At 53.3% G+C, this 17993-nt stretch overlaps 1 protein-coding gene across 9 annotated transcripts; it reads left to right on the top strand.

Moving 5' to 3' along the window:
- Window positions 1–73: 73 nt before the first annotated feature.
- On the top strand, window positions 74–17971 carry GOLGA2 (golgin A2). Of its 9 annotated transcripts, XM_019728705.2 has the most exons (27): window positions 74–231; window positions 1731–1853; window positions 2817–2897; window positions 5928–6044; window positions 6329–6372; window positions 6492–6552; window positions 6960–7019; window positions 7197–7277; window positions 8048–8086; window positions 8337–8399; window positions 8488–8581; window positions 8678–8784; window positions 9764–9822; window positions 10145–10286; window positions 12179–12271; window positions 12378–12485; window positions 12693–12780; window positions 13813–14150; window positions 14418–14531; window positions 15210–15434; window positions 15520–15595; window positions 15817–15908; window positions 16173–16388; window positions 16476–16578; window positions 16666–16772; window positions 16844–17000; window positions 17087–17971. In XM_019728705.2, the coding sequence occupies exons 1-27, from the start codon at window positions 184–186 to the stop codon at window positions 17302–17304; spliced, it is 3054 nt and encodes a 1017-aa protein (XP_019584264.2). In that variant the 5' UTR covers window positions 74–183; the 3' UTR covers window positions 17305–17971. The 9 variants fall into 9 exon arrangements, with proteins under 9 accessions (XP_019584264.2, XP_019584265.2, XP_019584267.2 ...); XM_019728706.2 differs by lacking the exon at window positions 2817–2897; XM_019728708.2 differs by lacking the exon at window positions 5928–6044.
- Window positions 17972–17993: the final 22 nt, after the last annotated feature.

Below are 17993 nucleotides of genomic sequence, written 5' to 3'. Positions count from 1 at the left end.
TCTTTCTCATAGACCAATAGTATTAGATAATTGAGGCCTTGCCCACACCGCTGCAGCCTAGATACCCCGGGTCCCTCCTTTTGTGGCTCGGTGTCGCACTTGCGCCGTGGCGACCGGAAGCACCCCGCAGTGGGTGCCGGGTTGTAGCTCAAATGGTCCCGCCTCCTCCGCCCCCGTCCCGGGATGTCGGAAGAAACCCGACAGAAGAAATTGGCCGCGGCCAAGAAAAAGGTAAAACGTGCCGGGTCGCGGCTCCCTGACCCAGCCCAAGGCCCCTCCGACGGCTGGGCCGTGGCCAGAGTATGTGCTGCCTCGGAGGCACACGGGGCAAGCCCCTCGGAGCCTGTTGGCTCCCCACCAAAATCTTCTCACCAGTCCCACCCCCCCACTCCCCGGCAGCCCGGCCCCCGCCCTCGCTTGTCGCTCCCGGGTGACTTTGGGCCGGTAACCCCCGGGACTCCCGGCTCGGCCCTAGTCTCCTGCGCCAAGAACCGGACCTTCTGGGCTCCCTGGGCTCCGTGGGCTCCCTGGACTCCCAGTTGCTAAGGACCTCGGTCCGGGCCCTGCGCTCCCTTCCCCCTCCGCGGAGCGGCGACTCGGGCATCCATAGGGAAGAGTGGAATGTAGTTACGTCACAATCACCCTCGGAACCGTCTTTACAGCCGCGAGCCAGGTGTTCGATCTAAAGACCCAGCCTCCTAGTGTTTTGGCTCTCTCCGTTTTCTTTGGTCGCGGCACAAATTTCCACCTTGAAGGGGACTCGGCACTATGGGACCAGATCGGAGAGGTTTCAGGCTTCCTGTAGACTGTACCCCATCCTTAGACACTGGTAGTGTAAAAAGCCTACATTTCACTAGTGATCTCAAAACGTTGACCACATCTCTGCGTGGCAATGGGGAGAATGTGTTTACTTTGGTTTTCTCCCGTTTCCAGTCCCCAGAGAGTGTTTCTAATTTTTAATCTGAATTCTCTACCTCACGTTCTAATCATGCCCTATGATCCTGAGACCAGATTCGCCCTCAATCAGTGTTCTTTGGTGTGAGTTCTGCTTATCCTCTGTGGAGCAGATCCTGAGAAACTGCTCTTCACAGCTGGGAATCGTCCCCAAATCATCATCTCAACATGGGGGGCTCTGAGTGCCACAGGATAAATATGGGACTGAAGCATCGGTTTTGCTGGAGTCTCTTGAGAGAGAAAAACCATTTTTATATTAGTGTATTTAGGGATGACATTTACATAGGTTTGTAAGATTATAATAGACTTCTCTCAAAATGGTGCTTGAGTTGTCTTTGTTACAATCCCAGATTCACTGGGGGTGTGTCTTCACTGCCTTCTACCATTGGGCTACATTGACGTCAAAATTTGAGAAGTACCGCTGTGCATCTCTAATAGACGTATAAGAAAGGACCCTCATGTCTGATCACTTAAATGTTTACTTTTCCACCTCTGCCTCTGATTTTGCCCCCTGGCAGCTGCTGCTTTATGGCATAACCCCTGGAACTCAGCATCAGAAGACTGAATTTAAATTCCATTATTGCCTTTTTTTTTTTTTTTTAAAGGCTATGTGATCAGTCCCTTTCTTCAGCCATGAAGTGAGAATTACAACACCTTGTAGGGTTGTTGTGGCATCACATCAAATGGCGAATATGAGTATTTTGTAAACTGGAAAGTAGGATGTGAATACAGGGCTTTATAGTTCTCGTGAGTCTTACTGCGTTTCCTTTCTGCAGTTGAGAGAATTTCAGAAGAAGAACAACCTTGCTGTTCCTTCAGGAGCTAAGAAGAAAAAGAAGAGTAACAATGGCAGTAACCCTGAGACAACCACTTCTGACGGTTGTCACTCGCCTGAGGAGGTGAGTCTTGGCTGGCCAGGCTACTGGGGATAGAAGACTAGAACTTAGTGGTTAGATTGTGGAAGAAGTGTCAGTACTGGTTAAGAAGTCCGGGTTTGAATCCTGTTTCTCCCTCTGCTAGGGATATGATTTGGGGAAATTCTTTAAGCTCTTTGGGTCTCTGTTTCCACATCAGTAAAATCCAGGTACTACTGTCTTACCCTTATGAAGTTTAAATGAGACTGTTGTTTCTATCTGAATCCCTTAATACAGAGCCTGGTGCAGAGTAAACATTCAGTAAAGGGTAGTTACTATTGGACTTACTGCTCTGGTGGTTTTCCTCATCCCCAGCCTCAAGGGGAAGCCACTTACCATCAGGGTCTCCCTTTAGGAAGCATCAAAGGAGCCCCCGGGTGTGGTGAGGAGAGTCCCAGGCACTGGATTAGGAGTTTCGAGTCCATATCTGCCACAGCTTGCTGGGTAACCTCAGGAAAAGGACTTCCTCCCCTGGGCCTCAGTTTCCTCATCTGTAAGATGATATTGTTGAATCAGATAATGTCTTCCAAACTTATGTTTTAGCTGTAATCCCCTTTGGTCAAGCAAACCTTTACTTGGAAATCTGGGTTTTAAAATGGAGATGAGGGTCTGGAGTCCTGCCAGGTTAGCCTCTAGCACCCTGGGCCAGAGGAGAGGGGCTAATGGGCGTATTCAGAGCTGCACTGGTCAGGTGACTCCACTCTTTGTGAGTGCATCGTTCAGGGGACTTTTCCATCTGTTCCTTGGCGTTGATTCCTGCCTCTGGCAAGGCAGCAAGCGGCTGTTTGGAACGATGGCACAGGCCGTGGTGTTGACCTTCTTCTCTCTCCTCCAGCATTCTATTTCCCAGAACCCATCTCTTCTCCCTTCCCTGACCCTCTTGCCTCTCTCTAAGCCACTTTTCTCTTTCTCTCCCTACCCTTGTTTTTCCCTTTCCGCCTCCTGTAGATTCAGGACATTCTGAAGGTGCTGGTGTCCGACCTTAACCGCTCCAATGGGGTAGCGCTGCCCCCATTGGACAAGTGGAAGGTGAGGCATGCCGAGATCCCCTCTCTGGCTTGCTCTCTGTCAGCTCTGCACGCCCCCAAGGCTTCTCTGGTTTGGGGGATACTTTGCTTCCGGCTTCTTTTGTGTTGCTGTCATTAACCCTCGGCCTGTTCATGTCTGCTTTTTCACCTGCTTGGTTGACTGGGTTTTTTTTTTCTCCCCCCATATCTTTTCGCATCTTGGAGAAGTTGAGATGTACCTTGAAGTTTTTTTTTTTTTAATTAAAGTTTATTGGGGTGACAATTATTAGTAAAGTTACATAGATTTCAGGTGTACAGTTCTGTATTACATCATCTATAAATCACATGGTGTGTTCACCACCCAGAGTCAATTCTCCTTCTATCACCATATATGTGTACCTTGAAGTTTAAAAGTAGTTCAGGAACAGTTTCCAGAGCAGGTATGTGGGATTTGGGCTTTTTGAGCCTCAAGTGTGAATGTCCAGTGGTGCTCTCAGACTAGGAGAGATTAAATACAACTAAACCTTCAGGTCAGCTTGTCCTGTGGGCATCTGTCCCTAAAAGACCCATAGACCACAGAGCAGTTGGTGGTTTTTCGAGGTGACTCATTCATTTTGGCTTGAGAGTTGGCAACCTAGGATTAAGAGAGAGGGAGTTTGCATCGTAGTTATAAGTTTTGAGATTATTTTTTCAGAGAAACTAACTGTAAGAATGTGAGGTTAACCAAACAATGGGGGATCAGGACGTCCTGCCCCTAGTCTGTTTCACAAATCAGCTGGACACTTAACCATATTCAGCGGGCCCTTGGTAGCGGAGGTACTTGGCTAAATGCCGGAGAAAGTAGGGGAAGCAGAGGGAATGCCCACTGAGGGAGGCAGCCTCCGCTGAAAGAAGCAAGGTAGGATGTGGCAACATTCCAAATGCCCAACTGAGGGAGAGGTTGGTTTTAAGTGGACTTAAAGCTGGAGGGGGTGGCATTTGAGGTAGCATTCATCTCTGTGGAGAGAGGGGGAAATGGGAGTCCCAGGCCAAGGGCGTGGTGCAGGTAACGGCCAGGAGTGTGAGCTCATGGAGCATAATGTGTGTTTATCAGGAGATGACCTTCTCCGGATGTGATGTTGGCACTTCCTCCTTAATTAACTTCCTTGGAGGACGTCTGCCAGGCCAGAGGAGTAGGGCTGAAATGGCACCAGATCCTGTTGGAGATGGGCATGGCGAGAGGGGCTGGGACTGAGCCCTGCTGGCTGGTGTTAGTCTTTCAATCATCAGGATTGCTCACGCCCAGTCCGTCCGCTCTCTGTAGGTGCTATGACTCACCTTGTCAGCTCAGAGGAGACGCTGAGTAGCACAGGGAGGGCAGCACCGGCCCAGAAGAGTCCTGAAGCCGAGTCTTTATGCTAATGTTTTGTGCCCACATTCCTTTGTCCTCCTGGAAATGAAGACCCAGACCCCATAGTCCCTTCCTGTTTCCAAGTCCTCTCTTTATCAGTAACTGTTTCCCACTAAAGTTTTCTACTCCAGTAATGCAGGCCAGTGATGGCAGTATCCTGGGCAGAAATGATAGTATTTCCAGAAATGGGGACTCATGGAGAAATAAAAAATGTTTTTAATGGAATAGGACATTTGAGAGGCGTGGAGAATGTTTTTGTGAAACTCCAGACGTAGCTACAAGACTTAAAATTATGAAATAACTTGGTTGCTTACAACATAATCAGGTTATGTATATTTAAGTCCTCAGAAAAAGACTTTTTCCCCCTTCCGAGCTTTCTTGTGTCTTGTGCTAGGGATCGGTGGGAACCCAAGAGAGACCCAGCGCTGGCGAGGGCCCGTGCCTGGGAGAGTGCCCGCCTCCCCCAAAGTCTCCTGCCTGAATCCCTGCTCCTAAGCTGTTAGAGTCAGTTGTACAGGTTGGCAAAGCAGCACCAGGTTCCAGGGTCAAAGGTCACAGCTTGGACAGTAAACACGCAACTAGCTTGACCCAACCTCAGCTTCCTCAGGCTTTGTAGCACTTGCTCTAAGGAGGTCAGCAGGTTGGGGTCTTCAGAGGCCAGGGCTGAGGGGTCTGGAGAGAGCAGGCAGTTATCCGCCCCCCCAGAGAGGTGCAGCCTCTTCCTCCTGGACCCAGTTTTGCTGGACAGGCCTTGGCTCCCCAGCGCGCTTTCCTCATTTAGCTTCAGTGTGTCACCCATCTTCCCCATCTCTTTGCCCATTTGTCCTGTTGGACGTTAGCTCTCTAGAGCCAGAGGCTTGGACTAAGTGTCCGGCCTGAGCCTGGGGGGAGGCTCGGTGGGGCTCTGGTCAAGCAAGTGAGTCCAGTTGGGGGAGACAGAGCAGCTTCTCCATGGCTCCTGGTCCTCAGGATTGTTCTTCAGGAAACCGAGAGTCACAGGGTAGACATCTTGCCTTTGGTTTCTTAGGTGGTTTCTTGGTTGGGGAGGTATTTGGAGCTAGGAGGTTGGGGTGGTGTTACCTTTTCCCTCTAGGAACAGGGAGAGGCTTCTAGTTGGGCAGCTTCTTTTCCAGAGAAGGCCTGAGTCGAGCAAACGCAGCCAGTGGTGGGGGAGGAGAGAGGGAGGAAAGGAGGCTGAGAGAGGAAAGAGGCAGAGGGCTGTGCTGACCACAGCTCCTTCTTTACCACTGCTGCCCTCTGCCCCGCAGGGGCCCACGGTGAGGGTCACTGAGGCACAGCCAGGCTTTCTGGAAGAACAGTGCCTTCCTTCTCCCTGACTTGGCACACCTTCCTTCCACCTGCTGTGGCTGCCACAGGGCAGACCCTGGTACTGTCTTTTGCTGAGGCCAGTGAGAACAAGGCCGCCGTCTGTTCACAAAGGAGGTCGTGCAGTCTTCTTTGAGCTCTGGCTGGCCAGACGCTCCAGAGCAGCCCCAGCCCTGGGCGAGCCACAGCCACACCCCAGAGTGGCTCCCAGCATGTGTGACTGTCACTCTGACTGCAGCAACACCTGTCCTACCCGCTCCGCACCCCCGCATCCATGGCAGCGAGATGCCATCTTTCCCGCATGGCCTCCTAACCCCTGGCTCTGTTCTGTGACAGGCGCCCAAAGACCGTGCCGCTCCTGCAGCACCACCTGCTGATGACACCATGTCCCCTGACGGTGTCGTTTACCCATGTGCTAGTCCCCCCCGTGTCACTAGCATGGCATCAACTCAGGTTTGTGCCTCTTCCCCCTTTGCCCACTGCCCCACTATAAGTGTGCCCTTCCTCCTTCCCAGAAGACTGGAGCTACTATGGACTCTGCCCCTTTATTCAGATAGCATGGTTCCTAGGGCCAGCCAAGCACCCTTCCTGAGGCCTGGGATGGGGGAGGCCAAGACCAGATTTTTCCTTAAGGTTCGGGAAGATGGAAGGTTGTCGGAATGAGCTTGGCTCGCCCCACCCCCGGGTGGTTCTTATCACACGTTGAATGACCACCTCATGCGTTTCTTCCCAAACAGAACTATGATGCTGAAAATGGTCCTACTCCTCTGGAAGAAAGCACGTGAGTGTCTCCTATGGGGGCAGCCGTCCCTAGGCTGAGGGAGTCAGGCAGGCCGCTGCCCGTGACCCTTTCTTTCCCATCGAGCCTCCTGCTCCCCTGACTCCTGTGTTCGTCCTCAGATTTTCATCTACCGAGGGCCTGCGTCAGCTTTCGCAGCAACTCAATGGTCTTGTTGCCGAGGTACCCCAGAAACTGGAGCCTAGAGGGGGTTGGAGGGGCAAGGACAATATGATAGAAACTGAGGCAAGGCAGAGGTTCCTAAGAGGAAGGGACGGTGCTGGGAGCAGCCTGCTGGGCTGGGTAGCGTGTTTAGCTCGTCATTCCTTCTCGAGTCGCCTCTTTGAAGCTGTGCAAATTCAGGAGCTGGACCGCAAGATGGCTTACGTCATTTTATCCTGCTGCAGGGAGCACAGGATGAGAGCTGCTTAGGAGGGGTGGGGTAAGGGGGAGATAAGAACCGGGAGAGGCTGGCGCAAAGGGGTTACAGGAAGAGGGGGCAAAATTAGGCGGAGAAGACAGGAAGTCGGAGCGCTTCGGCGTGGAGGGGACAGAGAGCATCTCCATGTGAGCTTTCTTGTCTCTCCCAGTCTGCGTCCTACGTCAACGGGGAGGGCCTAGCATCTACTGCTGATGGAAAGGTTCTGGAGGTGAGTGGCCCTGGACTGTGGCCCAGTGGCCCTGTAGGCCAGCCCCTCCCCCTAAAGCAGGGACTGGGTGCCCCGCTGCCAGCTGAGACAGCCCAGACACCCCCCAACCCTAATGATTGCTCTTTCTACCTCTCCCCCCACTCTTCCTCCAACTCCTCCTATCTGCATGCGCCTCAGAGCCGGTACCAAGAGCTAGCTGTAGCCCTGGAGTCCAGCAAACTAGGAAATAAACAACTCAGTAGCAAGATAGAGGAATTGGTAAGAGTCCAGGGGGGTCCCCTAATTCCACACTGCCAATTTGGGGCTCTGAAGAAAGGGGCTGGTGGCCTCTGGTGCCAAGGGAGAATGGGGTACCGGGGGCCTAGGTCTCAGCTGGAGGGACCCTAGAACACGGAGCATGTGGTATGGCTTTTTCTGTGGCTGCCGCCTTCGCCTGCTCTGCTCTCTGTCCTCCAGCCACCCCTGCTTGAGACCTCTCCACACTTGCCCTGGTTGCTCTATTGCCTTTGGGGAAAGCACTAGCTTTACTGTTCTGTTCTGGCCCTGACTCCGCCCCGAATTTGCTGCCTTTGACCTTGAACAAGTCACTTCTCTCTGGGCTTCAGGTTCCTGAGGAGGTAGAATTAAAGGGTCCATAGAAGTTCAAAAGAATCAGAGACTTAAAGGTCCTTTTCGTTCCTGTCTCTCTGCTACTGAGAACAGAACCCAGCCTGTGCTGTGTGCTCAGTAAATATTCTATGAATGAATGCACCCTTCCAGACCATGAGCTGGCAGAAGGGGTGGCCTTCCCTTCTCAAACCCCATTTCTAGAGGTTTATGTCCTTATCTCCTCTCACGGGAATCTGGATTGAGATGCTCTTTGCTGCAGCTGGGAGCAAAGCTACCCAAGGCCCAAAGTCTCTGCTTGAACTTCCCCGTGAACTTTCCCTTTAAACCCCATTCCTGGCCCTTGCCCGTCCCTCTTTCTTGGTCTGGGGAGCGTAGTAAGGGGGACAACTTCAGTTACCTTCCTTTGACTCTTCCCACAGGAACAACAGAATCGCGAAACTCTGGATCAACTAGAAAAAGTAATGTGATTTCTTTGCTCATTATACATGGCTGAGGGGTTTGGGAAGGACTTAGACGTAGAGGCCCATTCTTATCTCACCTGCTCCCAGCCTGCAGAAAGAAAGGGCCTGCCTCACCCTTCCCGGCCCCACCCCAATCTGGCCTCAAGGGTGGGCCTGTCCAAGGCTATTGGTGGCATTCTGGGGGCATGTCGTTTGCTGTTTCATCCCTGTCTCCTCCCAGTAAGATAACAATTCTTTTTTCCTCCAGGAGAAGGAGGAATGTGAGCAAATGCTTGCGAATGAAAAAGGGGCTCTAAGAAAACAGCTGCAGGTGAGTGGAGTGGAGGGTATGCCCTCATGTCCCCTAGGGAACATGTCTTTTCCTCTTTTTCAGCACTTGTTTGGCTTTTCTCCCAAAGGTTCATATCCAGACGATAGGGATACTAGTGTCTGAGAAGTCAGAATTACAGACAGCCCTGTACCATACTCAACACGCAGTCAGGCAGAGAGAAGGTGGGAATCTAGCCGCCCTGTCCTCCTTGAGCCCAGCAGCACATGGGCAGACCTCCAGTGGCATTCCTTCCTTGGGCTCCATTTCTGCCATTCCAGGAATGGCGGAGGAGTTTGCTGGTCGCCTGCAGTCTTCCCAGCAGCGCATCAAAGAGCTGGAGCGGATGCTGTCTACCTTGTCCTCGCAGCAGAAACAGGCGAACAGGGTGAGCCTAGCAGCCCACCCAGCCACTGGAGGCGCAGCTGCCCCGAAGGGGGACAGCCTCAAGGTCCCTTCTGTAGGGTGGAGTGTCTTGCTGCTCAGAACGCAGCGCAGGCCATTTCTCGCTGCTTTGAGGTTGTGTGGTTGTTAGAAGGAACCCGGGGGTGAGTTGTTTGCTGTGTGGGTTGGGGTGCGCTGTCTCCCCAGCGAGCACTGGGTGCCAGCCCTGCCCCAGCTCGCTGTGGGCCTGGCCAGGAGTGAGGTGTTTGGGCTGCATAGGTAGAGATTAGTGTTTTCAGTGTGTTATCCTGTGTGCAGAAAGCGAAGAGGTATGTGTGAGAGGGATAACACAAGCCGTGTCCGAAAAGGTTCATAAAACCCAGGGAGAGGACCACGGTGGCTGGGAGACATGTCCCTTCTGAGTGCAGGGCTATGTCAATGTATCATCCATTCAAAAATTGAACAAAAGATTCCAATACACATTTAATTTCCCCTCTTATAATGCGCTCCCACCCCAGGAAGAAAATGGGGTTCAAGAATCAGACAGACCTGAGTGTTCAGTCGTAGCTCTGTGATTTTAGGCAGGCGACTTAACCTCTGATGCGCTGTGTTGTTCACCTGTGAAATGGAGATAATAATAGTAACTGCCTCCGATGGTGCGTGTGAGGATTAAAAGGGTTAATACGGTGCCTGGTAAGCGTTCAACAAAGGTTTAAAAGTGACGATGGTAATAGTAACAACAGCAGTACTATCTGCTGTCTCTGGGCCTCTGTCAGCAGCTGTGAATTAGATCTCTCTACCTGCCGCTTCCACCCTTACCGGGTTCTTCTCAAAAGCAGAGGAGAACGTGGGCATGGAAGTGCTTTGAAAACCCGGAGTGACTCCGGGTGAGGAGGTGTCGCTATGGACTTACTGTAGCTGCTGTTAGTCTGAGCTACGTCTCCTGCCTGCCCAGGCCTGACCTGGCCTTTTTGTATTTGCAGCAAAAGGACGAATTAACCAAAGACCGGGACACCCTCACGGTGGAGCTTGTGAAAAGAAAGTAGGAAGGGGGTGGGGGAGGGGGTGGGGGGGGCCCTGGGCTGGGTGACGTGCTGGGAAGCGGGAGGGCCACGAGCAGCATGGTGAGGCCGTCGCCCCCGTGGACGGGTGCAGAGCCAGCTCTAGTCCCAGCTGTGTTACCGGCTTAGGCTAGGCCTCATGCAACGCACATCCTCTCTATGGCCTGTCACTTGTGACTTTTGATCCCGGGGCCCCTTCCAGTGCCGCTATTCTGTGGTTCTTTGGTGAGGGCAGTGGGGCAGTCACCAAAGCGGTCCTTTCTGTTCTTTATTCATGCCATTTTCCACTGCCCCTGGTCACAGCCATACCATTGATGACCTAAAGCAGCAGAAATCAGAACTGGAGGAGAAGCTTCGGGTCTTGATGACCGAGAAGACGGCCATGCAGACTGGGACGGAGGAGCTGCAAAAGAAGCTGGAGATGTCAGAGCTCCTGCTGCAACAGGTGAGGGGCTGCAGCCCCAGGGACTCCAGGCCCCGCCGCCCTCCCCCCCGCCCCCCAGCCGGGAACTAGAAAATTTAGATCCTTTTTCTGGTCCTCCATAGAATGCTCTAGATTTTGATTAAAAAATCTGTAACGTGGGGTCCTGCCCAGAACTGCGGGATCAGAGTCTCAAGGATAGGGCTTATTTATTGTTTAACGCACTCTGTTGAAAACCATCGTTTTATAGATAACATTTGTCAGGCTGGCCCATGAATCTGGTTACTTCTTTTTGGGGCCAAGCCACCGGTAATCGGTGTCTGGGTCAGAGAGCTCCTCCTCTTCAGTTTTTCTTCACACTGAAAATGCCCTGCCTTCATGTAACTTCCTTCCACTGGGGTCTTTTTTCTCTCCAGAATAACACAGGAAAAGTGGCATCTTTTTTCCAAGACAGACCTTCAGATACTTTAAAAGGGGGTGTGTGTGAGTTCCCCGTCCTTCCTACCGTGTTTCCCCGAAAATAAGACTGGGTGTTATACTGTATTTCCCCGAAAATAAGACCGGGTCTTATATTAACACGCTGTGTACGGATCACGAGAATCTTCGTTTTTTTCTGAGCCATGCGTTAAGGACGGATAACGAGAATTCTCGTTTTTACTGTTGACTCTTTTTACTTTGCACATTTTATTGAATTATTTGTGTTTCGTTAATAACAAAGGAAGCTGCTTTCTGCAGTATCACACCAGGAGGGATTACTAACATCATAGGTGAGTAAATCCTAAAAAATTCCATAGAAAAATAATAAATGACATAGAAGCATTTATACTTTAAAGAGAAGAGTGCATTTTAGAGTAGTTTCTTTTAAAAACCTGCCGGGACAGAAGGGTATGAGGGATTTAAACCCCGCCGTATGCAACGTGTTAATTTTTGCTCCAAAAGACGCATTAGGGTGTATTTGCAGGGGATGTCTTATTTTTTTTCATGTACAACAATCTACATTTATTCAAATACAGTCATGTCATCTTCTTCTGGAACATCGTCATACCATACTAAATGCTTCCGTCTGGCTGACAATCTTAACTGGGGCTTATTTTCGGGGTAGGTCTTATTTTTGGGGAAACATGGTAAGATCTTTTTGGAGCTTAACAGCCCCAGCTCATTCAACCATTTTTCATGCTATCATCCTCTTGATTGCTCTCCTGGATGTGACCTGATTGTCAGCGCTCCTCTATGGGACCCCAGAGTGAAATTAATCTGGCCTGGGCAGCAGACAGCTCTTACTACCTCCTCGCCTCTCGTCCCATTCATCCATCCACTAGGGGGCAATCTTTATGCCTGGTCCTGCAATAGGCAGTCTAATAAATGGGCTACCAGAGATAAAAGAAGTCAGAGCTTAAGGGTGCTTTGACCCAACCACGCCACTTTGAGGACCAGCACCCGTGTGTAGCCTTACTCATTATAGCCACCTAGGTAAAGGTATGTTGACAATATGCTATATTCATATATAGGACTACTGTGCAACCGTTACAAAAATTAAATATACCTGGTATGCAGCAAAGTGAAAATAAGTTGTAGAACCACATATGATAGAACCACAAAACAACACAACTGTAATGTGCATTCATTAAACGTGTTTGTATATATATATAGAGAGAAAGGGTCTGGAAGGATACACACCAGATTGGTGGGGTTGGGGGCTAGAGGAAAGGTTGGGAGGACTTGGAACACTTACTGTCTGAATAGTTTACAATGAGTATTTAGTAAATATAAACCCTGTCGACGTGGTACAATAACATAAGGAAAGAAATCTTTATAGACCCTGAGTAGCACGTGGTTCCTAGCTCAGACCCTTTTGGGGAGGCATTGCATGGAACAGCCTGGGTCCCCCAGATCTAACCTCATTTTTCACCATCCAGTTTTCTAGTCCTTCTGAAACCCCTGGTGATGGCAAGCAGCAGTTACAGCAGGCCCTGGAGGAGCGAGCACAGCTGGAGATATATGTGGGGCAGGTGAGGCTTTGTACAGGGAGGAGTGTGGAAGGAGATGACCCCAGGTGGCCAGGAGCAGGTGAGGCCCAGTGGCAGCCCCTGCTAATGTCTATACTCATTCTTGCAGCTGCAGGATTCGCTGAAGCAACTGCAGATGGAGAGAGACCAGTATGCAGAGAATCTAAAAGAAGAGAATGACATTTGGTACCGAAGGATGCAACAGATGACAGAGCAGGTGACGTGACCTTCTCAGATCGGTCACCCCACCTTAGATAGGTCACTTGATCTTTCTGGGTATCTGTCAAATGGGAATCCGATCACTTGCTGTATGCAGCCAGAGGCAGATGTGTGTGTTTTGTAGATGGGGGTAGAGAGGGAGATGGTCGCCTGGCCATTCCTCCATCCCCTCCCTCCATACTTTCCTTCCCCTATGTTTGGGCAGATGCGCAAGTTAGGTGAGGAGAAGGAGCAGAGCATGAATCAGGTGCGGGAGCTGGAGGCCAGCTTGGCTGAGCTGAGGAACCAGATAGGTAAGCCGAGGTTGGAGGGATCTGGGAGCAGGATTTGTCGGGGGAGCTGATGAGGGTGGCTAGAATGCCCCCGAGGAGGTGGGTGGATGGAAGGGCATTGTGGCAAAGGGAAAGAGGTCTGTACCAGGAGTTGGCAAGTCTTGCAATCTCACTGAGCCTCAGTGTCCCCATGTACAAAAAAAGGCTAGAGTGCCCACTGTCAATCACCACATGGTCTTGCACATAAAAATGTAAAGATCTCTATTTGAAAATGTCTTGAAAGATTGAAGATCACGTGAGCGTGAGGAATTATTAGTTAGGAAACCAAGATTTGGGGTGAGGAGGCTGAGTTAGGAGCTGTGGATCAAGAATAGGGTTTTTGAGGGCCGGCCCGGTGGCTCAGGCGGTTAGAGCTCCGTGCTCCTAGCTCCGAAGGCTGCCGGTTCGATTCCCACATGGGCCAGTGGGCTCTCAACCACAAGGTTGCCAGTTCAATTCCTCGAGTCCCATAAGGGATGGTGGGCTCTGCCCCCTGCAACTAAGATTGAACACGGCACCTTGAGCTGAGCTGCCTCCCGGATGGCTCAGTTGGTTGGAGCACGGGCTCTCAACCACAAGGTTGCCAGTTCAATTCCTCGACTCCCGCAAGGGATGGTGGGCTCCGCCCCCTGCAACTAAGATTGAACACGGCACCTTGAGCTGAGCTGCCTCCCGGATGGCTCAGTTGGTTGGAGCACGGGCTCTCAACCACAAGGTTGCCAGTTCAATTCCTCGACTCCCGCAAGGGATGGTGGGCTGTGCCCCCTGCAACTAGCAACGGCAACTGGACCTGGAGCTGAGCTGCGCCCTCCACAACTAAGACTGAAAGAACAACAACTTGAAGCTGAACAGAACCCCCCACAACTAAGATTGAAAGGACAACAATTTGACCATTGTTCCCCAATAAAAGTCCTGTTCCCCTTCCCCAATAAAATCTTTAAAAAAAAAAAAAAAAAGAATAGGGTTTTTGAGATTTTAGAGGCAGAGGTCCTGATGGTATGCTTCCTTTCTCAGCTGTCCCCCCACCCCAGGACCCCCCAGCAGGGCCCTCAGAGATGGAACAGCAGCTTCAAGCTGAGGCAGAACAGCTACGAAAGGAACTAGAGAGCCTGGCAGGGCAGTTGCAGGCCCAGGTACAAGACAACGAGGGTCTGAGTCGCCTGAATCAAGAGCAGGAGCAGCGGCTGCTGGAGCTAGAGCGGGCGGCCGAGAGCTGGGGGCAGCAGACCGAACAGCACAAGCAGATCCTGGAGAACATGCAGAGTGACCGCGTCACCATCAGCCGAGCACTATCCCAGAACCGCGAGCTCAAGGAGCAGCTGGCTGAGCTGCAGAACGGCTTCGTCAGGCTGGTGCGCAGCCCCACCTGCCCGGCCTGCCTCCGCCTTGTCAAGTCCTTAGGCACAGGGCGAGACACAACCCCTCTGGGCCTTTGTTTTTCCACCTTTAAAATGGGGTGGTGCAGGCCCTAAGTGAAGTGGTGCCTACGGAGACTCCCTGTGACCCAGAGAGCCCTGCTCCCATGATTTTCCACCCTTCCCTGAGCTATGGGAGGGGGATACCATGTTCTGGGGTCTCCACCTGCATGGGGTGGCTGCTGATGGCGTCTCTCTCTCCAGAGCAATGAGAATATGGAGATTACCACCGCGCTGCAGTCAGAGCAGCACGCCAAGAACGAGCTGGCCAAGAAGCTGGGCCAGCTGCAGGAGAAGCTGGGGGAGCTGAAGGAGACGGTAACCTTGCCCCAACTGAGAAGTGCTCGGGGATAGGCACCAGCCTCTGGGGGCGGGGAGGCACTTGGGCAGGGATGAGCTGGGTGCCAGGGCCGGAACAGAGGCAGCTCCAGCGTAGAGATACAGGTTACCCCCGAGTTCTCCAGAGCCTGTGACTGCTTGTTGCTCCCTGCCATCTGACCTTTAGAGGTGGATAACCCTGCATCGTCCTCCCTCCTAGAGGCCTTGAGCCCAATTAGAGAAGAGATGTGGATGGTGGACGATGGGTGGCTCCTTGCAGTGAGCCCTGGGTGCTAACCTCAGCCCCCCTGGTTGCTATTCATGTCACATCTCTAAGCCTCAGTTTCCTTAACTAAAGGGGAGACTAGCATTTTCCTCATAGTGGCACTGAGGACGCAGTGAGAATCAGGACGTACAGCGTCCGGCATTTAGTGTAGATGCTGGTTGGTGCACTCTGCTTTCCACCAGTCTGGCTCACACTTAAAATAGGTTGTTACGAGGTGTGAGGCTGGGTGCAGGTGAGATGGGGTTCTGCGCAAGGGAGTCAGTCACTGAGGCCCTGGAGTGAGGACGTCGGGCCTGGGCAGGTGGCCGAGCCCCTCCGTGGTTACTTCAGGCACAGGCTCAGAATCGGGAAGCAAGCCACCCCATGTCCTCACTCCCGGGGGCTCCTCGCAGGTGGAACTGAAGAGCCAAGAGGCGCAGAGTCTGCAGCAGCAGCGGGACCAGTACCTGACCCACCTGCAGCAGCACGTGGCCGCCTGTCAGCAGCTGGTCACGGAGAAAGAGGTGCTGCACAAGCAGGGCCTGCTGCAGACCCAGCTCATCGACCAGCTGCAGCAGGAGGAGAGTCAGCGCAAGGCGCAGGCCGACGTGCTCCGCCAGGAGCTGCAGGAGGCCCAGGTGAGGGATTTGCGTGCTGGGCTGGGCCCCGAGTGGGAAGGCCTGCAACCCGTGTCCTTTCTCACTCTCTTTCCTGGCCCCTTAGGGGCACCTGAAAGCTGCCACCCAGCAGAACCAGAAGCTGCAGGCCCAGCTGAGCCTGATGGCTTTGCCTGGGGAAGGTAATTGGGACTGCCCAGAGGGAGCGGACAGAGCCCCGGAGCAGGGGGACCCTTAGCAGCATAGGCTTGAGTTAGAAGAGCCCTTAGGACAGCGAGTCCATTTCCTCCGGGGACTGGCAAGCCCAGGGTCGCGCAGTGAGGCGGGGCAGAGCTGGGCCCTGTTGCTGGGCTGCTCCACCTCCTTTGGGGGGTTGCCTGAGGACCCTGTGGCTGCCCCACAGGAGACGGACTGGACAGTGAGGAGGAGGAGGACAGGGAGGCTTCCCAGCCAAAGCTGAGCACACCGGAGGACCTAGATAGCCCAGAGGCCATGGTGAGCCGACCTCCCTGCCCCTTCCCATCCCACCGTCGTGCCTCTCTCAGGTCCCTCCCAAGACACCCTCTTACCTGTTGGCTTCCGCCCTCTGACTTCTCTTGATTCCCCACCTCCCCTGGGAGCCAGTGGTCAGCCACCGCGCAGTCCTTGAACCACAGGTGTGCCCAGAGGCCCCGAGGAGCGGAGATCCTCTGCCTCCGCGCCCCTCCGTGTCCTGAGCATTCCCCCCTACAAAAGCACACACGCACCTCTTGCCCTCAGGTGGCATTTTTAAACTCGGCCTTAGCCAGTGCTCAGGAAGAGCAGGCACAGCTGCGCGGGCAGCTGAAAGAGCAAAAGCTGCGCTGCCGGCGCCTGGCTCAGCTGGTAGCCCCGTCCCAGCGCGAGCTGGAGGAGGCCCCGGGCCCCAGCACTGGCGGGGAAAGCGTGCCTGTGGAGACCCACCAGACCCTCCAGGTGGCCATGGACAAACTGCAGGTGAGAGAATGTCCCTCAGCAATGGGCGGGCGGGGTGGGGCGCGGTGGGTGGGGCCAGCCGCGCCTGAGCCCGCTTGTTGGCTGCAGAGCCGCTTTACGGAGCTCATGCAGGAGAAGGCGGATCTGAAGGAGCGGGTAGAGGAACTGGAGCATCGCTGCATCCAGCTGTCTGGGGAAACAGACACCATCGGTGAGTGGGAAGGCCAGGGCAGGGGCATTGTATGGTGGATGGGGAGCCTGACGCCTGAGCCCTGTCCACCTGCCCGCCCTCCTGCAGGAGAGTACATCGCCCTCTACCAGAGTCAGAGAGCCGTGCTGAAGCAGCGGCACCGCGAGAAGGAGGAGTACATTAGTCGGCTGGCTCAGGACAAGGAGGAGATGAAGGTAGAGGCCCTGCTCATGTCTGCAGGCGGGGTGGGAGCGGGGGTGCCGGTGCTGAGCGCCTCTCCCTCCAGGTGAAGCTCCTGGAGCTGCAGGAGCTGGTGTTGCGCCTGGTGGACGAGCGTAATGAATGGTATGGCAAGTTCCTGGCGGCTGCCCAGAACCCTGCCGGCGAGCCCCCTGCAGCGCCCCCAGCCGCCCAGGAGACTGGTGCTGCTGGCAGCCAGGATGGTGAGTAGAGCCCTCGGGAAAGGCAGGCAGGCAGGCAAGAGCTCGGCTTGCCCAGCGCTCTGAGCCCTGCCTCCCTTTCCCCAAAGATCTTCGCGAGGTGAGCCTCGCTGACAGTGGGGAGCCTATCCAGGGAGAGGCCCTGCAGGGCTTGGCTACCCCTGAGAACCCCACCGCGCAGCAGATCATGCAGCTGCTACGAGAGATCCAGAACCCCCAGGAGCGCCCAGGCTTGGGCAACAACCCCTGCATCCCTTTCTTCTACCGAGCCGATGACCACGACGAGGTGAAGATCATGGTGGTCTAATAACCCAACACTAGCAGACAAAACTGGACCGTCTCCACCCCATCCTGTCACCCCTTCCTGGTTACCCTTTGATCGCTAGACTAGCCAGATAGGACCCCTGAGAAGGGTATGATGAGCTCCCTGCCTGCTCGGGGAGGTACACACCTATGGATCCCTTGGCCCCTTGGCCGGGGCTGTCTTAATCTCTGGGCTGTTACTAGTTTCAGAAAAACGAAGAGCCAGAGGTAGTTTATTTAGGAGGCTTTTCCTCACCCCCACCAAGCAGTCCTTCAGAGGGGCTCATGCATCCTCTACTCAGAGGCACTTTGGGGCATAAGTGCCCCCCTCGCCCAGTTAGACAACTGGGCAGCACTCTCACAGGCCTGGGGACAGTTGGGGCTCACCAAGGTCGGGCACGGGCATGGCTGGTGGTGGGGTGGGCTCCCTCCCTCAGTGTATATATTATATCTATGTAACATTTTGTATATTCTGGGAGTAGGGCAGCCCCCTATATCATAACGGAGGTCGGAACTGGCAAATGGGGAGCAGTTTCTATTAAATATTTGGGGTGAGGGGAAACTTATTTATTGATAGTATAGGATAGATGGAGACAGGGACGGGGGTTATGCCCGGGTGATTTGACTCCTGTTTTTTGCTTTTTATTTCGGAATAAATGGATTTAGCCATACTGCTTGGCTTTGCATGTTCCT

Source organism: Rhinolophus sinicus, linkage group LG04 (genome assembly GCF_036562045.2).
Source record: "Rhinolophus sinicus isolate RSC01 linkage group LG04, ASM3656204v1, whole genome shotgun sequence".
Lineage (NCBI taxonomy): Eukaryota > Metazoa > Chordata > Mammalia > Chiroptera > Rhinolophidae > Rhinolophus > Rhinolophus sinicus.
Note: the sequence above shows the minus strand (reverse complement) of the source record. Positions and strands in the feature narration are given on the sequence as shown.